Source organism: Serinus canaria, chromosome 4 (assembly GCF_022539315.1).
Source record: "Serinus canaria isolate serCan28SL12 chromosome 4, serCan2020, whole genome shotgun sequence".
NCBI classification, from domain to species: Eukaryota; Metazoa; Chordata; class Aves; order Passeriformes; family Fringillidae; genus Serinus; species Serinus canaria.
In genome coordinates this window covers 68,616,662-68,635,784 of record NC_066317.1, presented here as the reverse complement: position 1 = coordinate 68,635,784, position 19,123 = coordinate 68,616,662, and the positions used below count along the sequence as shown (strand labels likewise).

Genomic DNA, 19,123 nt, shown 5'->3' with positions numbered 1-19,123 from the left:
TCAATGCTGTTCACCTGCTTTTCACAGCTGTAGCCCAGCTGGCAAGCCCCACTCCTAATTACCACAAATTGTGTGCCTACACTCGACAAGTTCTGGGAAGAGAAATGCACCAAGAATCTGCAAAGTGTTGCAAACTTGAAGGGTGAAACAGAGCCACAAGGAACTGTGGCTGGAAGAGAAGGGACTGGATGTAACCAGGTGGACATTGCACATATGTGTGCTGAGCTTGGTACCCACCCAGCCAGGATGCTGCTTTGTTCATCACCCAGGTTTTCTGCTTGAATTCTGTCCTGGGCACCTTTTCCATGCTGGGCCGCCTGGGTTCAGCTCTGGAGGTGCTGCTCCTCTCTTCTTGTGCCCTGAACAGCTCTGACCTGCAGAACAGAGGCACCAACATCCTTAAACCACCGTTCACCCCCCTGTGTGCTGTTTGGGGACAAACTGGAAGCTTTTGGGAGGGAACAGCCCTTTCCTGTGCCCTCTCCATGCTCTCAAGGGCTCTGCTGTGTCCCAAAGCTGAGACACCTCACAAGCTTCCCAGCTCCAGCTGTTACAGCCCAGGTGTGTCAAACACAGTCGGCAGGGGTTGAAAATACTCAAGAGCTTCAGGCAGCTCAGCCAGTTCCTTTTTTATCCAAATGAAAGCAACGCTGCTCTGAATGAGATTATTTGTGTTCAGAGAGCTCATCCTTTATCTCCTGTCACTGCCAACCGCATTTATCCACTTCCTCTACTCACCCAACAGGATATTAAAAATACACCAACCAAATTTGACCAATCCCTTTGTCCCATTTTCACTCTGGCAACCAGGATTCAGCCAATTTTCACAGAAATTATCACACTTTAGTGGAATGTTGGTCGCTGATCCTTCAGGTATCGAATTAATGCCTGAGGATTGTGGTGAGCTGGGATTACCTCGGGGCAGGTGAGGAGCACCCTGGGTCACCGGGCCGTAGTTCCACCCTTGGTGTGGCAGACAGCAATTAACATTCCACATGGAATCTCTATCATGTTACAACGGGAGCTGTTATGGCATCCTGTAGTCTGGGAATCTTTCTTTTCCTTTTGAATTTCCATCCTGTTGGTTGTTGCTTGCTTGCAACCCCTCTTCATGGTTGCCTCGATCTTTCCACCACCAGGGGTTTTCCTGCTGCACTTGATAAACACGGGATCAGGGTTTAAAGAACAGGGATGTGTCCACACCAGAATTATGTTGGGATGGAAAGGAGAGCTGAGGATTTTAAGATCTTAGCAGGAAATTCTTTCTTGTGCGGGTGGTGAGGCCCTGGCACAGGGTGCCCAGAGAAGCTGTGGCTACCCCTGGATCCCTGGAACTGTTCCATGCCAGGATGGACAGGGCTAGGAACACCCCGGGACAGTGGAAGGTGTCCCTGCCCAAGGCAGGAGGTGGAACGAAGAGGTTTTTAAGATCCGTTCAGGCCCGCCATAGTGGGTTGCAGACCGCCCCACGTCTATATGCATCATCATCTGCATATGCAGATCATATTCAAATAAGCCCCTCCGCGCGGCCCAGCCCAGCCGAACCTACTGCGGTACTTCCCTTCGGCCCCCCGTGTTGCCATAGTTACCCGGCTGTCAATCACCGCGCCTTCTCCTGCCCTACCCGGACAACTCTCTCGATCATTGGGCGGTTGCTCTGTCAATTTCGCCCCAGAAGAAGCCCATAGGCCAGAGCTGCCGCATGTCGACCCGCCTCACCCAGGCGCACGCTTCCGATTGGGTAGCCGCCCTTGTCACTCTACGCGGCCGATAGCAGGAGGTGGACCCAGCTCCCCGCTGCCGCGCAATACCGGTCTCCCATTGGCGAATCCTCCTGTCGCTCTGCGCCGCGGGGGGCGCGGATTGGCGGCCGCCTTACGGGGTGTCCCGCCCCGCGGGGCCGTGCGGCGCAGGCGCGCCGGGGGCGGTGGCTGCGGCGGTGGCGGCTGAGCGGGGCCGGAGCGGGGCCGGGCGGCCCATGGGGCCGGGCCGCGCTGCCGATGGAGCCGCCGCGCAGTTGTGGCGATGGCGCGGAGGACGAGAAGAAGCCGAGGCGTCGGGGCGGCAGTGCGGACGCCGGACCCTCCCAGCTGCGGCGGCGGAGCAGCGGCAGCGCGGCGGGCGCGGACAGCGCGGCGGGTCCGCAGCCCCGCGAACGCGGCGGGTCCGTGAGCCGGCAGCGGCGGGACTCGGTCCGCAAGAACCGCCCGCGTGAGTGCGGGGGAGCGGGAACGGCAGCGAGGCGGGGGGAGAGAAGCGGGGGGGGCTCAGGGGATGGGCAGGGGGGGCGGGGCTTATGGTAATGAGCCAGAGGGGCGGGGCTGAGGTGGGTGGGGCTGCAGGGGCGTGATCTGGGGAGGTGGGGCCGGGGGCGACACCGGGGAGCAGCGGGGAGGGATGGGGACACGGCAGGGGGGTCCGTGAGATGGGCACGGCACGGACAGCGTGGGGACAGCACGGCGGGGACACGGTGGGGTGAGGGTTTGTACAGCGTGGGCAGGCTGGGGACAGCACAGTGGGGTGATGGCATGGGCACAGCATGGCCAGGCTGGAACACCGTGGGGACGCAGGGTGACTTGTCCAGTATGGCCGGTCTGCGGACAGCACGGAGGGGTGATAATTGTCCAGCATCATCAGCTTGGGACCAGCACTATGGGGTGATGGCATGGGCTCTGCATGGCTAGTTTGGGGACAGCATGGTGGGGACGTGGTGGGACAGTGACATGGGCTCAGCAGGTTGGGCTGAAGGGTGGGACAAGCTGAGCCCCAAGAGCTCTAGGAGGTTTAGGGTGAGGTGACACCTTCCTGGTGGGACAGGACATGGGATGGGGCTGTGGAAGATGCTGAGATTCCCAGATTGGGGACCTTGGATGGGAAGGAAGGGAAGGCACCTCCAGGTGACAGTGAGGAAAACGGCACAGCAGGACAGATGGAGGGACCAGGGTATGAGGTTGTGAGGCTGGACTGGTAACTGTAAAAGCAAAGCTATGGAGGGCAAAGGGAATAATTTAAATTTTGGAAGGGAAGAACCTGACAGGTTTGGCAGGAGCTGGACACAGATCAAACCAGGCTTTCTAAGGGGAAAAAAAAATCCCTCGAACCACGTTTGTAAATGTCGTACTGGAAACAGCAAAATGGATGGCAGCCTTCATTTTGGGAGCAGCAGGAGCTGCTGTGCAGGTGCCGTGGCTGTCCCTGACTTCAGCCATATTTGAGGAATAACCAAGAGATTATTCCTTGACTTCTGCTGGAGTCCTTCCTCCTGGAAGGAAATTGCCATACCCTGAAAACCAAACAGCCTCCGTGTAATTCCTTGGTACCTGCTCAGCTGTTAAAAAGGTGTGAGCAAGGAATCTGGGCTGAAAACAGGATCTGCTGCATCTCAGCTGTGACTGGGCAGTGCTGAGACACTTATTATCATATTTATGGGAAGTTTTAAGAGTGTTTCTGCTCTTTTTTTTTTGATTGCTGGTGAAAAAGGCACTTAGTGTGATAAATAGGAATAGAGGACCTTGAGGCTGTTAATTAGAGACTTGTTAAAAGGCTGCAGGGACATGAAAGATCTCTGGTATGAAAATGAGGGAGCTCTGCATTAGATGATAATTCTGTGCCTTGCTCAGGGCAATTTCTGTGTCTTCTCTGGAAAATGTGGATTAAAGTTGGATGCTGAGAGTGGCATGGGATACTTTAAGGAAGACAGGTGTTCTGGCAGCTTTCAAAAAAGGGTTTGGATTGAGTCTGGAAGGTCAGCATGGTGGGATTTGGGATTACAATGTAGTCTGACTTTCTTAAATTATTCTTGTGATAAGGGGAAGAGAAATGTGCAGGAGCAGGCGAGTCCCTTAGCAGGGACAATGCCTGATGTCACAATCAGTCATGTTTTGGAGTTAAAATGCTCCATCCCACCTTAAGGAAGACTACAGCTGAAATGAAAGGAAAGCATTTAATGGGTGTGGGATCAAAAATGTCCTACTTTAGCTCCCACTTGTCTGCTGCTGGCATGTGGCAAAGGAGCTGGGTGACCTTGAGGCTTGTCTTGCCTGGCTGTGCTGGCAGATGCCCTGGCAGATGAGCCCCACTTCCCCAGGAATGAAAGGATTTTGGCAGACTCATGATCCTCCTTCCTCCTCAGCCCTCTGAGCCTGTAATGTGCAGTCAGGGCTGTCTCACTGCAGAGAGCAGGGAAGAGGATTGGATTTGGGATAGATCTGAAATAAACTCTGCACCCACTATGCCAGCTGTGTGCCTTCGTGCACTGTGGGCTCTTAAATTTAAATTCCCTGTTTGAAAGTCATGTGGAAGTGGTGCTTGGGGGGGACGTGGATTAGGGGTGAAGATGACAGTGCTGTGTGAACAGTTGGAATTGAGCTTGGAGGTCTTTTCCAGCCTGAATGATTCTGTGAAATGTTTCCTGGTGCACTCAAGGGGCTTTACTGCAGACACTGGGATTTTCTGTGTGCCCCTGGCAGAAGAGGGGGAAGTCAAGGGCACTGCTGCTCTCAGAAGGGACTGAGAAGTGTCCCTGAAAACACAAACTGGAGATTGTTGTAGCTTTGGAGTGTTACATTGGGAAGGGGAGTCCGACAGGCAGGCATGTCATACACAAAAACTATCAGTTTCAGGAGCAATACAGGAAAATTCCCTACTGGTACTGAATTATCAGTGCCATTATTGAAATCCATACTTAAAAATTGGACTGGGAACACTCCAGATGAATACTGAGGATATTCCCCTCATGGTTCTTAAGGGAGCTGTGGCTGTGGGCAGTGTGAAGTGCCAGGCAGAAACCTGATGATGGTCATAATGAGCAGGGAAATGTTTTTTTAATGAATCTTTTTTAGAAGAGAAAGAGATCAGCATTTCAGTTCATCAGCTTTCCCCCTTTTCCCCCTCCTCCACTCCTTCCCTGCTCATCCTGAAATCTTGGGGTATTCAACAGAGGTGAATTGAGGTTTTTTCCCTGGTGAGTAAAATGTTCTTCTCCCTTCTGTAGCTTGTTTGTTTGTTCCCTGAAAAAAAATATTATTTTTCTTCAACTGATCCCTTTTTGGAAGTTTTAGTATCTTCTTTTGGGATCATGCAAATACATGATGGACATATGACTTCAAATTTTCAATTTACAGAGTATCCAAGAAAAGGTAAAAATAAAATGCTGTTCTGTCACTTCTTTGGTAGCACAAAATTTAAGCTTTGATGTTTAAATATCCTTTTCTGTTTTGGAATGGTGTATGAAATATGAATTCCTATCAGAGCCTGTTTTTAGGGATAGGAGGAGATGTAGACTTAATGTCACTTTATATTAAATGCTAATGAATTGTATTTTTTTCTCAGCTGTAAAATCTCTAGCATGGTATAACACTATTAAAATATAATATTTAATATTTCAGAGTAAGCCTAGAGGTGCTGTCACACACTGAACTAAATCATCAGACTAATCTTTTTAGCTCCTGATATAATTGGCTCAGAAGTTAAGGATCACTCTGAAATACAACTCGAGCTGCTTGTTTTGTGATGAAAATCCACCATGGAGATCTTTAATTATATCACCTCTTTCATCTTGACAGTTCTGCAGCTTCCAGAATAAGTCTGTTGAGGGCTTTTTTATTTACACAGTGACCAATTTTATGAAGTAATTTACATATCAGATAAAGGCAATTTCTTTTTATTGCCCTGAAGATCTTACAGTCTGACTGCAAAAGGGATTTGAAGGGAGGGTGGCAGCTCTTGCTGTGGGCACACAAAGTATCCCGGAGCTTTTCTGGGATTATTTAGTCAGAGCTGTGAGCCCTTAACTTTGTTGGCAGACCACTCTTTTGTTTGTTGCTGCATATCCATAGATCTGCCCCTGAGAAGAAGGTTTGTTTTTAAGACAAAGAACTGTTTATATGAAAATACATGGAGAGAGCTGCTTTTATAATTGCTCATGGAAAGCAAAACTTTGTCAGGCCAGTGGTTTGGGCTGGGAGAGACCTTCAAGACCATCTCATTCCACCCCCTGCCAAGGGCAGGGACACCTTCCATTAGTACAAGTTGTTCCAGCCTGGCCTTGGACACTGCCAGGAATGAGGCAGTCACAGCTTCTCTGCCCAGCTCCCTGAGAGTGAGCTTCATGGCTCTCATCCTCTAAAAAACAACAGAGTTTCTACAGGGAGACATTGCAGGAGGTTTGGAGCTGAGAGCAGAGGATTTCCTGCCTTTCTTGGAAATGCCCAAACATTCAAGGAACAACTAAACCCTTCCCAAAAGGTGCTGGGCAGGAGGAGAACCCAGAGGTCCATGCAGTGATTCCCATGGCAGCCTTGGGGTTTGCCATCCTTCCCATTGTTAAGGGAGACCTGCAAGGCTCTTCCCTCAGCCAGAGCTGCAAGTAGCAGCAGGGAGGAGGTGATGAGAGGCAGTGTTTGCATCTCTGCTGGTGTCTGGTTATTCCAGCAGAACCTTCTGACTGAGCAAATTCAGTCTCGGGGATGCCCAGAGGGCTCCTGGATGCCAGCAATTCTCCTGCTGCTCCTGGAGATCTGCAGCAGCTCTCTTGGAAAAATTGCTTCAGAGGCTTAAAAGGGAGAAATCTCTGGATGGCTTTCCTCTGCAGGGGAAAAAAAAAAAAAATCAGTGTTTCAGGAGAAATCTTGGTGGCAGATGGTGATGGCATTGATCCAGGAGAGCTTCCTCCTCCCTCCCTTGGATTTTTCTAGTTCTCAGACATGGAAGAGCTGTTGCAGCCCTGCATGTTCCTGTAAGTCTCAGGAAAAAATCCCTAGTTCTTCATGTCCTTGGAATAGTTTTCTCCTCTTGTTTGTGTGCCATTCCCCTTTGCTACAAAAAAAGGGTTTATAGGGAAGTTTTGTCCCTGTAATGGATTGAGTTCTCCAACAGGTGTTACTGCATAGGGAATCCTTCACAGCCTGGGAAAGAAGTACTTAATTTTGAGCTCACATGCTTCTTCCTTGGATTCTTAACCTGTGGCTGGGATGTATATAATGAGGACTCCATAATTAACAATCATTTGGGGTAAGATAATTACCTTAATAGTGTGTCTTTTTGAATTTGTCCCTGGTGACTTCGGGAAGGTACAGCTGAGCTCCTGGCAGATGGAGAACACCAGCTGCTCAGTGTGGAGCTTTTCCAGCTGGTGCCACAGGGAGGTGTGAGCCAGCTCTGCTCGGAAGTTGTGTCTCACCTCAGAGGGTTGGATTTGCTTTTTAGGGCCAGTGCTGAGTGGAGATAGTGACCCCTGAGCCCAGCCTGGCTGCAGTTACTCCCAGCTCTGCTGGTATCATTCCAGTTTTCCTGTTCCTGGTGAGACAGATAGTGGATAACTGGTGTGGTTTAACTCCATGCCTAATGTTCTGCCCAAATAAAAAATAAATTTATGTATTATAAAAAACTGAGGATCTTGATGGTACTGGGTTTGGAATGAAATTTCCAAGGAGCTGCTTGCTCTGTTTTTTATGACCAGGAAAGCTGCCTAAACTGATGGACCCAGTTGGTGTTTGCCCTGAAATCTGGAAGATTTATGTCACTGAGTGTAGGAGTTTGTGAGCTTCACTAGCAACTTTAAAACAAATATGTTATTTTACTGAAGCTGTGCATGTGCTGCCAGCTGAGTGCTAGGAAGTGGGAGCCTGTTAGCCTGTGATGGAGCAGCCCCTGTGGCATTTTCAGGCATGTGGCTTCAGAGCATGGTGGTTTTGGATGTTTGTCTTTCCTGCTGCACATCTGAGGCCATCTCTGAGTCCCCACCCTCTGCTCTCTCTCCGTTTTTACCCCTGCATAGCCTGACAGAGGGAATGTGAGGGAAGATTGTTCTCCAAATGCAATGGGGATGCTTAAAAAAAAACTCCAGTGGACTTCAGAATGCAGAAATCAAATGGCATGTTCTGACAGGAACAAATACATTCAGAAATCACAGAATCATGGAATGGTTTGGGTGGGATGGGACCTTAAAGAACTTCTGGTTCCAGTCCCCCTGCCTTGGACACAGGAACACCTTCCACTATCCCAGGTGGCTCCAAGCCCTGCCCAACCTGGCCTTGGACACTTGCAGGGATCCAGGGGCAGCTTCTCTGGGCACCCTGTGCCAGGGTCTCACCACCCTCACAGGGAAGAATTTCTTTCTAATACATAAATGTCTCCTTTTAGTTTAGAACCTTTCCCCTTTGTGTTATCACTATCTGCCTGTGTAAAAGTCCTTGGATTGCTCCTGCTCCCTCCCTCTCTTGGGCTGCCATTCAGATTCCCTTCCCTTTCATTCATGAAAAGTTATTTTTGTGTCTCTTCTTGTTTGAAGTAAATGCCTCTGAAATGGAGAGTGATTGGGGTTTGGATGTGTCTCCAAAAATAGAGCTTGCATCTTCTTTCAAGATTTCCTTTGGTGATGGTTGGGGGTGGCCTCTGTGGAAATACATAAAAATAACTTGGTGGATTAAAAATACTGTGGGGAGCTGCCAGTGCCAGCAGCTCCTGGGAGCTGGAAAACTTTGGAAGGGGCTGTACAGCCACCAGATAAATCTGCCTAGGAGAGAATGTGTCCTCCAACTTGTCAGGCTGCTGCCTGTGCAAAGATTGTTCCCTGAAGAGCCTGGCACGAGGGATTCTTGCTCCAAAGGGGGAGGAATGAGGGCTTCTCCATGTTCCACCCTTATCTGTTTGCAGATAAGGAATTTTACTAAAATCCAAGATCCTGTTTTCCAAAGGAACTTTGGTAACTTCTACTCTGGAATGTGTCCAGAGAAGGAAGCAGAGCTGGGGAATGGGCTGGAGCTCCAGGGGAGGCTGAGGGAGCTGGGAAGGGGCTCAGCCTGGAGCAAAGGAGGCTCAGGGGGGACCTTGTGGCTCTGCACAGCTCCTGCCAGGGGGTTTGGGCTCTGCTCCTAGGGAACAGGGACAGGAGGAGAGGGAACGGCCTCAAACTGTGCTAGGGGAGGTTTAGGTTGGATACTGGGAAAGTTTCCACCCCAGAAGAGTGGTCAGGCATTGGCACAGCTGCGCAGGGCACTGTTGGAGTCCCCATCCCTGGAGGGGTTTAAAAGCCATGTGGATGTGGCACCTGGGGACGTGGATCAGTGGTGGCCTTGGCAGTGCTGGGGGAATGGTTGGGATTATGGGGTTTTTTTCCCAACATTTATGATTCCAGTATTCAGATTTATTTTCTAAAAGTTCCTTTTTTCCTTCTGGAAGCTACCATAAGGATTGAATCCTGCTCCCATAAGCTCTTACATGTGGCTACATTTTTCCCTTTGCTCTGGATCCTGTGCACCTTGTTGGCTCCAGCCTCTCCTTTAGCTCATTAATAGTGATATTAATCTGTTCCAGTTCCCAGCTCTAATCACAGATTCCATCAGATCAGGGGTTTCTCTTGATCTTTTCCAAGAAGCTCATTATCTAACACAGCTGTAAATGTTGCTGGGCCTGACACTGATGCATATTTTGTACCATGGGGGAATTTGACTAATAAAATAATCCAATTAGACATTTGTTTTTGTCTCCCTGCGGCATCTTAGATTGCTTGTCTAGCTCAGCTCTGTGTTGTAATTAGGGAACGTTTGTACATCCCTTTGATGTAAAAGCACTGGTGTTATCCGTGGCTCTGGCTCTGGTTCAGAACTTGGGAAAAGGAATAGCTGGGGATTAAACCTGCAGCAGGATCTGGCAGGGCTATGGAAGCTGTCAGACCTGTGGGGAGGGATGTCAGTGTTTGAGTGTTGTACAGCAAATATTCGAACATGGGGGATCTCTGAACAGGAGCTGTGCTCATGTTGGAGGAGTCTCTTGTCAAAGACAGCATTCCTGAGAATGGAGAGACCACATGGGTCCTTAGAGACCTGCATTAATTAATTCAGTGAAAACTGTTTGCATAGAGTCACAGGGTGGTTTGGTATTGTGTTTGTGGGGTTTCCAGATGAAGGAAGGAATGTTGAATCTGACTCTGTTCTTAGAAGGGTAGTTTATTATTTTAAGATACTATATTATATTAAAGAATACTAAACTAAACTATACTAAAGAATACAGAAAGGATACTTACAGAAGGCTAAAAAGATAATAATGAAAACTTGTTACACAGCTTGACCCTGATTGGCCAATAAGCCAAAACAATTCACATGAAACCAATGAAACAAACACCAGTTGGATAAAGAATCTCCAAACACATTCCACATGTGAGAACAACACAGGAAAAGCAGATGAGCAGATGAGATAAGAGCTTCTTTTCCTTTTCCTCTGAGGATTTCAGCTTCCCAGGAGATGAATCCTGGGCAAAGAGATTTTTCCAGAAAATATGACTGTGACAGTTTGGGTGGGAAGGGACCTTAAAGACCATCAAGTTCCAACCCCCTCCCATGGGTAGGGGCACTAGAAAGGTGCTCATGCTATGGCTGTGCCATACCCTGTCTCATTTACTGTAGGAGTGTCAGGGGTGGGAGATCTCTGAAGCCAGGTCGTGGAACTTGTGGGTTATTGCAAAGGGCCTGGGTGCAGGGGCCCTGCTGGGAGCTGCCAGCCACAGCTCAGAGCAGGCAGAGAAGAGAGACAGTGGTAAAGAGGATGAGAGATGAGAGAGTAAGAGAGTGAGGTTCCCGTTACAATACAATAAATCTTCTGTGTTGAATATTTTAATTCTCACTGACTGATCTAGTACAAGATACAAATTCTATAGCATTTACATGCAGCCTATGAGAATCATCACATTACCATACTGTGTTACATTTTAAACCCTAAAAACTCCTCTTTGGGCCCCTTCTGCCAAGCTAGTAGGGTCTGCTCTTACCCTCAGACCTGTCTGCAAGCAGAGGGTGTTGTTTCATCAAAAGGGGATTACATTCAGCTGGCCATACCATTGTTTTTCAGTTGTTCAGTAACTGAACAAAGTTGCCTTCATTTCAATCTCGCTTATAGTTTCTGTATTCTCAGAATCTTTTGCCAGGCAATCATATTTATAAGGCTTTCCTGTTTCATCTTCCCCAACACTTTACTCTTTGTCTTCTCTCTCCAGTCTTTCCCTGGTTTGGCTTGGACATCGGAGGCACCTTGGTCAAACTGGTTTATTTTGAACCCAAGGACATCACGGCCGAAGAGGAAGAGGAAGAAGTGGAAAACCTCAAAAGCATCCGCAAATACCTGACCTCAAACGTAGCCTATGGCTCCACAGGCATTCGGGATGTGCACCTTGAGCTCAGGGACCTTACCCTGTGTGGACGTAAAGGCAATCTGCACTTTATACGCTTTCCTACCCATGACATGCCTGCTTTTATCCAAATGGGGAGCGAAAAGCACTTCTCGAGCCTCCACACTACCTTATGTGCCACGGGAGGTGGAGCGTACAAATTTGAGCAGGACTTTCGCACAGTAGGCATTTTTGGCTTCTTTACCATTAGGATCTGCTAGTGACGTTGCTTTGAAGGCTTCAAACTAGAAACTTTGCTCTGCACGCTCTCAAATTTCTCGAAATCTGTGTTTTGGTGCTGTCCCTAACTCCAGTTCAAGTTGGCATCTCCAAATTAAAACACTTCCTGCCCTGAATGTAACTCTGAAATTGTTCACTGTGACCTTTCTTAAACATCTTCCTCTCTATTTTTAATCTCTTCTGGTGCTAATCTCAGTCTTTTTGGTGATTTTTTTTTTTTTTTTGGGTTTTTTTTTTTTTCTTTTTTTTACTCATTGCTGTCTTTCTCCTGCTTTGTTTTCTTCCTTTGCTCGCCTGGTTTCATTTCTAACACCTGTGTGAATGAGCTGGTTGAGGTTCAGGCATTTTTGGTGGTAAATGTAACTGTCAGGAAGTTCATATTTGGGGTTGGACATCATCATGTGGCTTCATTCTAAGTGGGATCCTTGTTCATGGTGAAAAATATGTGATAAATATTTGTTTAGTCAGGGCTTGGAAAAATGCAAATAAAGAGGCTTTTAGAGAATCATTAAGGGTGATAAGCCCTCTAAGATCATCCAATCCAGCGCTGCCAAGGCCACCACTGACCCATGTCCCTGAGTGCCACATCCACATGGCTTTTAAGTCCCTTCAGGGATGGGGATTCCACCACTATCCTGGGCAACACAACTCTTTCTGTAAAGTTTTTCCTAATATCCAATTTTGTGTGGTCAAGGTAATGACATCCTTTTTTTTTTTTTTTGATGTTCCTTTGGATGGGTTTTGTGGGATGTTTTGATCAAACAATGTGAGTCCCCCCTCATTTTTCCCAGTTTTTCACACCAGTGCCTCAGCATCAGAGCCTAAATCAGGGCTGTGGGAGTTGCTGGAGTTCTCTCAGTGTCCATCTGTTCATCCAGATTGTTTCCCCTGTTCCTCACCTCAGGGCTGCTGTACTTTGGAGTCCCTGAGCTCTCCTGTGATCCATTCTCCCTCAGCCTCCACAGGGAGCCTGGACCTAGCTGGACTGAGCTGGCAGTGAATGCATTTTTCCAGCCCTGAGCATAAATACTTCAAATCCCTGGCTAATCTTCAATATTCCTCTTTTTTCCTTCCCACCAGATGGGTGACCTTGAGCTTTGTAAGCTTGATGAGCTGGACTGCCTTATTAAAGGAGTGCTGTACATCGACTCTGTGGGCTTCAATGGCCACTCAGAGTGTTACTATTTTGAGAACCCCACGGATGCTGAGAGGTGCCAGAAGCTTCCATTCAACCTGGAGAATCCCTATCCTCTCCTCCTGGTGAACATTGGCTCAGGGGTCAGCATTTTGGCTGTGTATTCCAAAGACAACTATAAACGGGTAACAGGCACCAGGTGAGTGCTGGGGGGGTTAAGGGACTTGGTTTTTAGGGTCTGGAGCACATTCCTGCTTTGTAAATGGCATTTCCAGGGGCAAGCTGCAGTAAAGGTGGTGAGGGGAATGACCAAGCTCCTGCTCTTTCCAGCAGTTATTCCCTGCAGAAAAGATCCCTCATGGAAAAGAGGATGTGGATTTCATGGTTTGGTGTCTTTACTGCAGCCAGTCTCCATCAAAGCTGGTTTTACAGTTGCTCTGCTGCAGGAATTTAAGGGCTTTATTTATTTCTTTTATGAGGTCATGTTGTTTGGGATTGTTAACAACTCTTACCTTTGATCCAAGAAGTTGAGATTTCCATCTTGATTTCCAGAAGTTGCCAGATTTTGGTGGAAGGGATAATGGCATAGCAGTAATTCCCAGCTGCTGCCCATCTTGAAGATGTGGCTTTTGTGTCCTGGCAAAGCCATAGAGTTCTGTGGCTTTAAGCTTTCCTGGATTCCCTGAAAGGCAGTAGTAGTAATGATAATGATAATAATTTTAAATTCCCTCAGTACAGTTCTTACTCTTACTAGACATCATTAGTAGCATCTGTGTGCTGTGAAGTGAACAAGACAGGGTTTTTCCCCCAGCTTTTGGATATCTGCCCTGACACCCCAGTTATCCCTCAGAACTAACATTTATTTTAAGATTAACATCTCTGGATGCTGGGAAGAAAATGAACAGTGTAACATAAAAAAAATCAAGGTCTCATTTCACAGCATGGCCTGTGCAGAAGGCTGTGAGGGATTCCTTACAGCCTCTAGGTCATGTGAGAGGAGCAGACTTGAAGGAAAATGCTGCCTTTCCAAGATGGTTTTCCCTAAAACAGAGGTCAGGAATGGGGTGACCTGAGCAAACTGGGATGCAGAGCTGAACAATTTGAGCTTTCATTTTCATTTTGCTTTACTTGCAGCCTTGGAGGGGGAACCTTCTTTGGCCTCTGCTGCCTTCTGACAGGCTGCTCCACGTTTGAGGAGGCCCTGGAGATGGCATCCCATGGGGACAGCACCAAGGTGGACAAACTGGTGAGGGACATCTACGGAGGAGACTACGAGCGCTTCGGGCTGCCAGGCTGGGCTGTGGCATCCAGGTAACCCCCTGCCTGGGTCTCATGTTGGTTTTGTTTGCCCTGGAGATCCTGCAAGGATAAAAAACTGGATTTAGGTGCCTTAGGAGAGCAACCATTCCTAAGAGATCTAAGTTATGGATAGCAATGCTTTTTGAAGTTAGAAATCAGTCCTTCAAGATTAATCACTTTGGTTAAATTAGCAATTCTCATTTTTTCCTGACATTCTTATGGGACCTTTAACCCCAAAATTGTCTTTACAGCTTTGGAAACATGATGAGCAAGGAGAAGAGGGAATCTGTCAGCAAGGAGGACCTGGCCAGGGCCACTTTAATCACCATCACCAACAACATTGGCTCCATAGCACGGATGTGTGCACTTAACGAGGTATTTTGGGAATCTCTTCCCTTGCTCCCTGTGTGCTGCTGCCTGCTTGAGGAATTTGCCTCTCTCTGGAACAGCTCTGGGAAGCAGTGGGAGAGGAGGAAAGGAGGGATAAGGGGGTGTAGAGGCTGGATATCTTCTCCTGTGCTGTTTTTACAAGTTGGTCTGGATTTCTTGCCCAAGACTCACCACTGCCACGTCCTTTGCTGCATCTCTGTGCTTTCAGCTTCTTTACAGTGCTGCCTTGTTGCATTCATGTCAAGCAGCATTGTACAGGGCTATGAAAGAGCAGAGACATGCTCTGCACTCCATCCTGAGCCTGCTTCCACGGGATGGGCTGATGGAATCCAGCATCCTCCTGACTCCTCTGGCTCTGCTGCCTAAATGAGGCAAGACTTGTCCTGAACAGCCTTGCTCATAATAAATCTGCTAATTCCTTGCTCTGGAGCTCAGCTGAATGAAAAGAGGATCATGAATAGTTCAGGGGAAGTGTAAATCAGTGTGGGGAGGGAAGGAAAATCCACAGAAGGATATGAGTGCAGGAGCAGGTAAAAGACTTGATCTGATTCCTCAGAAAGAGGAGAAACTGAATTGTTTTCATGTTGGAGAACAAGAAACCTTCAGAGCTTGGATCAGAACTATTTTGGGATGGAAAAGTAAAGCTGGAGGTCTGGTTTGGTTTAAATCCACAATAATCACTGCTTGGTTGATCTTTTTCTTTCTTTAAAAATTGTGTTGGTTATGGACTCCTAATCAGTTTTTCCCCCCCAGTTTAACAGTAGAGTCACTCAGCTATTTCATGATGGATCAAAGGCCAGAGCTGGGAGGAGGGGAAGCAGGAGGCACTTGATCAGTGTTCCCAGGCAGGATAAGGATTTTGTAGGAAAATCAGCTGTTCTGTCCAAATTCCTGAGTTAGAAAGGCTGTAGTTTGGCCTGGGCATTTCTGGGAGAGTCTGAGGAGGAGGGTGGCTTAAAATGGCCTGGTCCTCCTTTCTGATGGAATTGTGTGTGGTGTTCTGCACATTCTGCCAGACACTTTCAGCAGGAACTTAATTCATAGAATTTCAGAGCCGTTTAGGTTGGTGAAGTCCTTTAAGATCATCAAGTCCAACCATTCCCCCAGCACTGCCAAGGCCACCACTGATCCATGTCCCCAAGGGGCTTCTAAATCCCTCCAGGGATGGGGACTCACCCTGGGCAACTGTGCCAGGGCTGGACAACCCTTTCAAAGAAGAAGTTTCCCCAAATATCCAATTTAACTCTCCCCTGGCCCAGCCTGAGGCTGTTTCCTCTCCTCCTGTCCCTGTTCCCTGGGACACCCCCGGCTGTCCCCTCCTGGCAGGAGCTGTGCAGAGCCACAAGGTCCCCCCTGAGCCTCTCTAGGCTGAGCCCCTTCCCAGCTGCTGGTACTCCAGACCCTTCCCCACACTGGGTTTTTATCATTGCAAGCAGAAAATAGAATTTAGCCTTAATATTCCTTTTTTTTCCCCTTCACACTTGCAGAACATCAACCGTGTGGTGTTTGTGGGCAACTTCCTTCGGATCAACACCATCTCCATGAGGCTCCTGGCCTATGCCCTGGACTACTGGTCAAAGGGACAGTTAAAAGCACTTTTCTTGGAACATGAGGTAAAATTCCTTCTTTAAATTTGTCTCATGGCAAAATACAAATCCTTGTGCTCTGGAAAGAGCCATGTGGAGCTGTTGGGTGCATGCAGTACAGGAGGAGTTCAGGGCTTTCCTGCTACAGCCACAGCTTTATTTTATTTTATTTTATTTTATTTTCAATTTTATAATGTACCTCCCTGTAGTTGTATCTTTCTCCTCTCATTTATATGTTGTTAAAATTAAACTGTGTGTGTAATAGCCTGGAGAAGGGATGGCTCCAGGGTGACTTTCCAGGGCCTGAAGGAGCTCCAGTAGAGCTGGAGAGGGACGTGACAAGGGCCTGGAGTGACAGGACAAGGGGAATGGCTTCCCACTGCCAGAGGGCGGGGATGGATGGGGTATTGGGAAGGAATTCTGCCCTGTGAGGGTGGGGAGGCCCTGGAATGGATTTCTCAGAGAAGCTGTGGCTGCCCCTGGATCCCTGGAATTGTCCAAGGCCAGGCTGGACAGTGGGCCTTGGAGCACCCTGGGATAGCAGGAGGTGTCCCTGTCCATGGCAGGGGGTGGCACTGGATATCTGCAAGGTCCTTTCCAACCCCAGCCATTCCCTGATTCTGTGGGCATTGCTGTTCCTGTGTCAGGGAACACATTCCATGGATTTTCACTGATGTCCCCATCTGCTCCCCAGGGTTACTTTGGCGCTGTCGGAGCTCTCCTGGGACTTCTGGACTCAGCCTGACTCAGTGCAGGATCTGTGTTGGACCTCTGGATTCAGGGCACTCCCTGGGCCACTGAACCCCTGGTTTGGGGGTCACTGAGCCCCTGGTTTGGGGGTCACTGAGCCCCTGGTTTGGGGGTCACTGAGCCCATGTTTTGTGTCACAGCCTCCACTGAGACTGTTCACTGTGGTGGCCTGTGGGGATGGGTGTCTGGAAGTGCTGAAATCCATCTGGGATTACAGTGCAGGTTTGTTCCAAAGGATGTGATTGGAATACACTGGCTGGACCTGGGGTTGTATGGGAAGGTCTGGGGGCATTTCAATCACATGGAATTGCCCTTTTTAGGGGAATTTTTTTAGTTTTACTCCATGTTTAATGACGGCGACAAAGCAGAGCAGGGGTGCTCTGCTCCTTCCACTGGGATCCCTTGGAGTGCCAAGTGCCCAGGTCAGTTCTGTGTTCACAATCAGAGGTTCTCCATGTGCTGGAAAATGGTCTGGGAAAGGGGAAGAGCATCAGCACAGCCCTGGTGTGTGTAACTGACTCCATATGGCCCACTGGATCCACACTGGGACACAGCTGTGCTGCCAGCCAGGCTTTATTTATCCCTGTTCCCCATGTCCTTGTCCCTGTCCAGGGATGGAAGGTAGAGCACAGCACGGCTCTGTGCCTCAGGGTGAGACCCATTGCAGCCTCCTGCTCCTCATCAGCACCCTCTGGGATGCTGTCAGGGGTGTCAGTCAGCCTCCAGCCTCGAGATCTAGATTTGAGGGTGGAATAGGGATATTTGTTTGTTTGTCTGGGGTTTTCTTTCTGTTACCACACTCCACCAAAGAGACACTTCCTTCAGTCACACTTGGATCTCTGTAATATTCCATGTTACATTTCTCATGGCTGCACTCCTGTCATTCTGGGGGAGTTCTCCCCTTTCCATGCATGCTGTGCTCCCTCTTTTCCCTGTGCATGCTGCCTCACAGCCTCTGTGAGCAGGATACTGCAGTGTGGAGCCCCTGTGGAAGTTGCACCCCGAGGATGGGGGGTTGGAGTGGATCCTGCACGCTCAATAAACGCTCTCTAAAAGCAGCGAGGTATCTGCACCTTCCCTGGGGATGGGAGCTCATGGAGACACAGCTTTGGAAGTGCTCTGGCTTCCCAGAGAGCAGCTCTGTGGAGCACAGGGAAAGCTGGTCAGATCCTTCAGATCAGGTCATGGTGTCAGGGTTTATCCCAGGATAGCAGAGTGACCATCAACACGCCCTTCCAGTCCTGGTTTCTTCCCAGAGAAACCAATTTCCAGTTTTTTGGTTTTTTTCCAATTGGATTTTTTTCCAATTTCAATTTTTCTCTGATTTTCTTGTGAGCCAGGCTGGAATTGCTGGACAGCCCCAGGCCCTTCCCTGCCTTATGAATCCTGCCCAGCTCTGCTCATTGTTGTATCCTGAGATCTGAGCACTCCAAGGTGGGTTCCTTGTGTGGCACCTCCCTCTGAAAAGGGAGGAAACGACAGATTCAGAGGTGTTTGCTTTGCTGGGGAGATCTGTGTTTGTCTCTAAACCTGGGCTGACCTGAGCTGGGATTCTGGACACAGCCAGGGATTTGATCCCAGTAAAATCAGGGAAAAGAACACAGAGCCCCTGTGGAAGGTGATCTGTGCTGGCTGGGGAGGAAAATGTTTGTTTTTCCTGCAGCCTCACACAAGTTCCATTTGTGTCCTGGTCTTTGTTCCACAAGGTGCTACTGGACAGCTGAGGGCTGGAAGCAGGATCACACAGCTCAGGGAATGGTTTGGGTGGGAAGGGACCTCCAAGCCCCTCTCATTCCATGGCCAGGGGCATCTCCCACTGGCCCAGATTGCTCCAAGCCCTGTCCAGCCTGGCCTTGGGTGCTCCCAGGGATGCAGGGGCAGCCACAGCAGCTCTGGGCACCCTGTTTGGGATCAGCTGAATTCAAGTTCTCATTTATTCTTCACTCCTTGTGAAATCACACAAAGGTTCCCAAACTCTCCATTAAAATCATCTCCATTTCCAAAGTGCTGACTGAAGGGTTTCTGGACTCAGCTCCTGCTGTACCACCTGAAATTTAACACATCTCTACTTGGCTGGCCTTTCACCACCCTCAAGCCAAAACTCATGGAAAAGGCACAGAAACTTTGGCTTTTTGGAATGCCTGTGTTCCCAGGATCTGTGTGGCTCCTTGATGTAACAGGTCAGTGATAGCCTGGGCTGGGGAGGGTGTGGGAATCCTTCAGATCCACAGGAACAAGCCTGGCTTTTATTAAGCACAGCAGCCTTGGGAGCAGAAGCCACCTTGCCATGGTTCTGCTGTGGAGAGCTGGGAAGTCTCTGCAGGGCTGGGAATTCCCAGCAGCAATCCCAGAGCCTGATCCACCCCAGTCCCTGCCCCGAGGCACTGGATCCCTGGGCTCAGCATCCTGCAAGTTTCACTTCCTCACTCTGGACATGAGCCTGTGTAACTCCTTTTTCTCTGGACTTTGGAGTAGCTCCAGCACGGTCTGATCCCAGCACCAAAGTTCCTGGCTTATTGTCTATTCCTTTTTTGTAAACTTCTTGATTTTTTTCTTTGTTAT

General features: G+C 48.8%; 2 protein-coding genes across 4 annotated transcripts in view; one reads left to right on the top strand and one right to left on the bottom strand.

The window, feature by feature from the left end:
- Window positions 1–19,123, bottom strand: part of PTPRA (protein tyrosine phosphatase receptor type A) — a 520,615-nt gene that overhangs the window by 133,570 nt on the left and 367,922 nt on the right. The window lies entirely within an intron of this gene.
- On the top strand, window positions 1,813–17,620 carry PANK2 (pantothenate kinase 2). 3 transcript variants are annotated; one of them, XM_050974187.1, is made up of 7 exons: window positions 1,813–2,211; window positions 10,991–11,343; window positions 12,482–12,735; window positions 13,671–13,847; window positions 14,087–14,210; window positions 15,713–15,838; window positions 16,506–17,620. In XM_050974187.1, the coding sequence occupies exons 1-7, from the start codon at window positions 2,001–2,003 to the stop codon at window positions 16,554–16,556; spliced, it is 1,296 nt and encodes a 431-aa protein (XP_050830144.1). In that variant the 5' UTR covers window positions 1,813–2,000; the 3' UTR covers window positions 16,557–17,620. The 3 variants fall into 3 exon arrangements, with proteins under 3 accessions (XP_050830144.1, XP_030095136.1, XP_030095137.1); XM_030239276.2 differs by lacking the exon at window positions 1,813–2,211 and adding an exon at window positions 2,456–2,470; XM_030239277.2 differs by lacking the exon at window positions 1,813–2,211 and having other exon boundaries at window positions 10,991–11,200.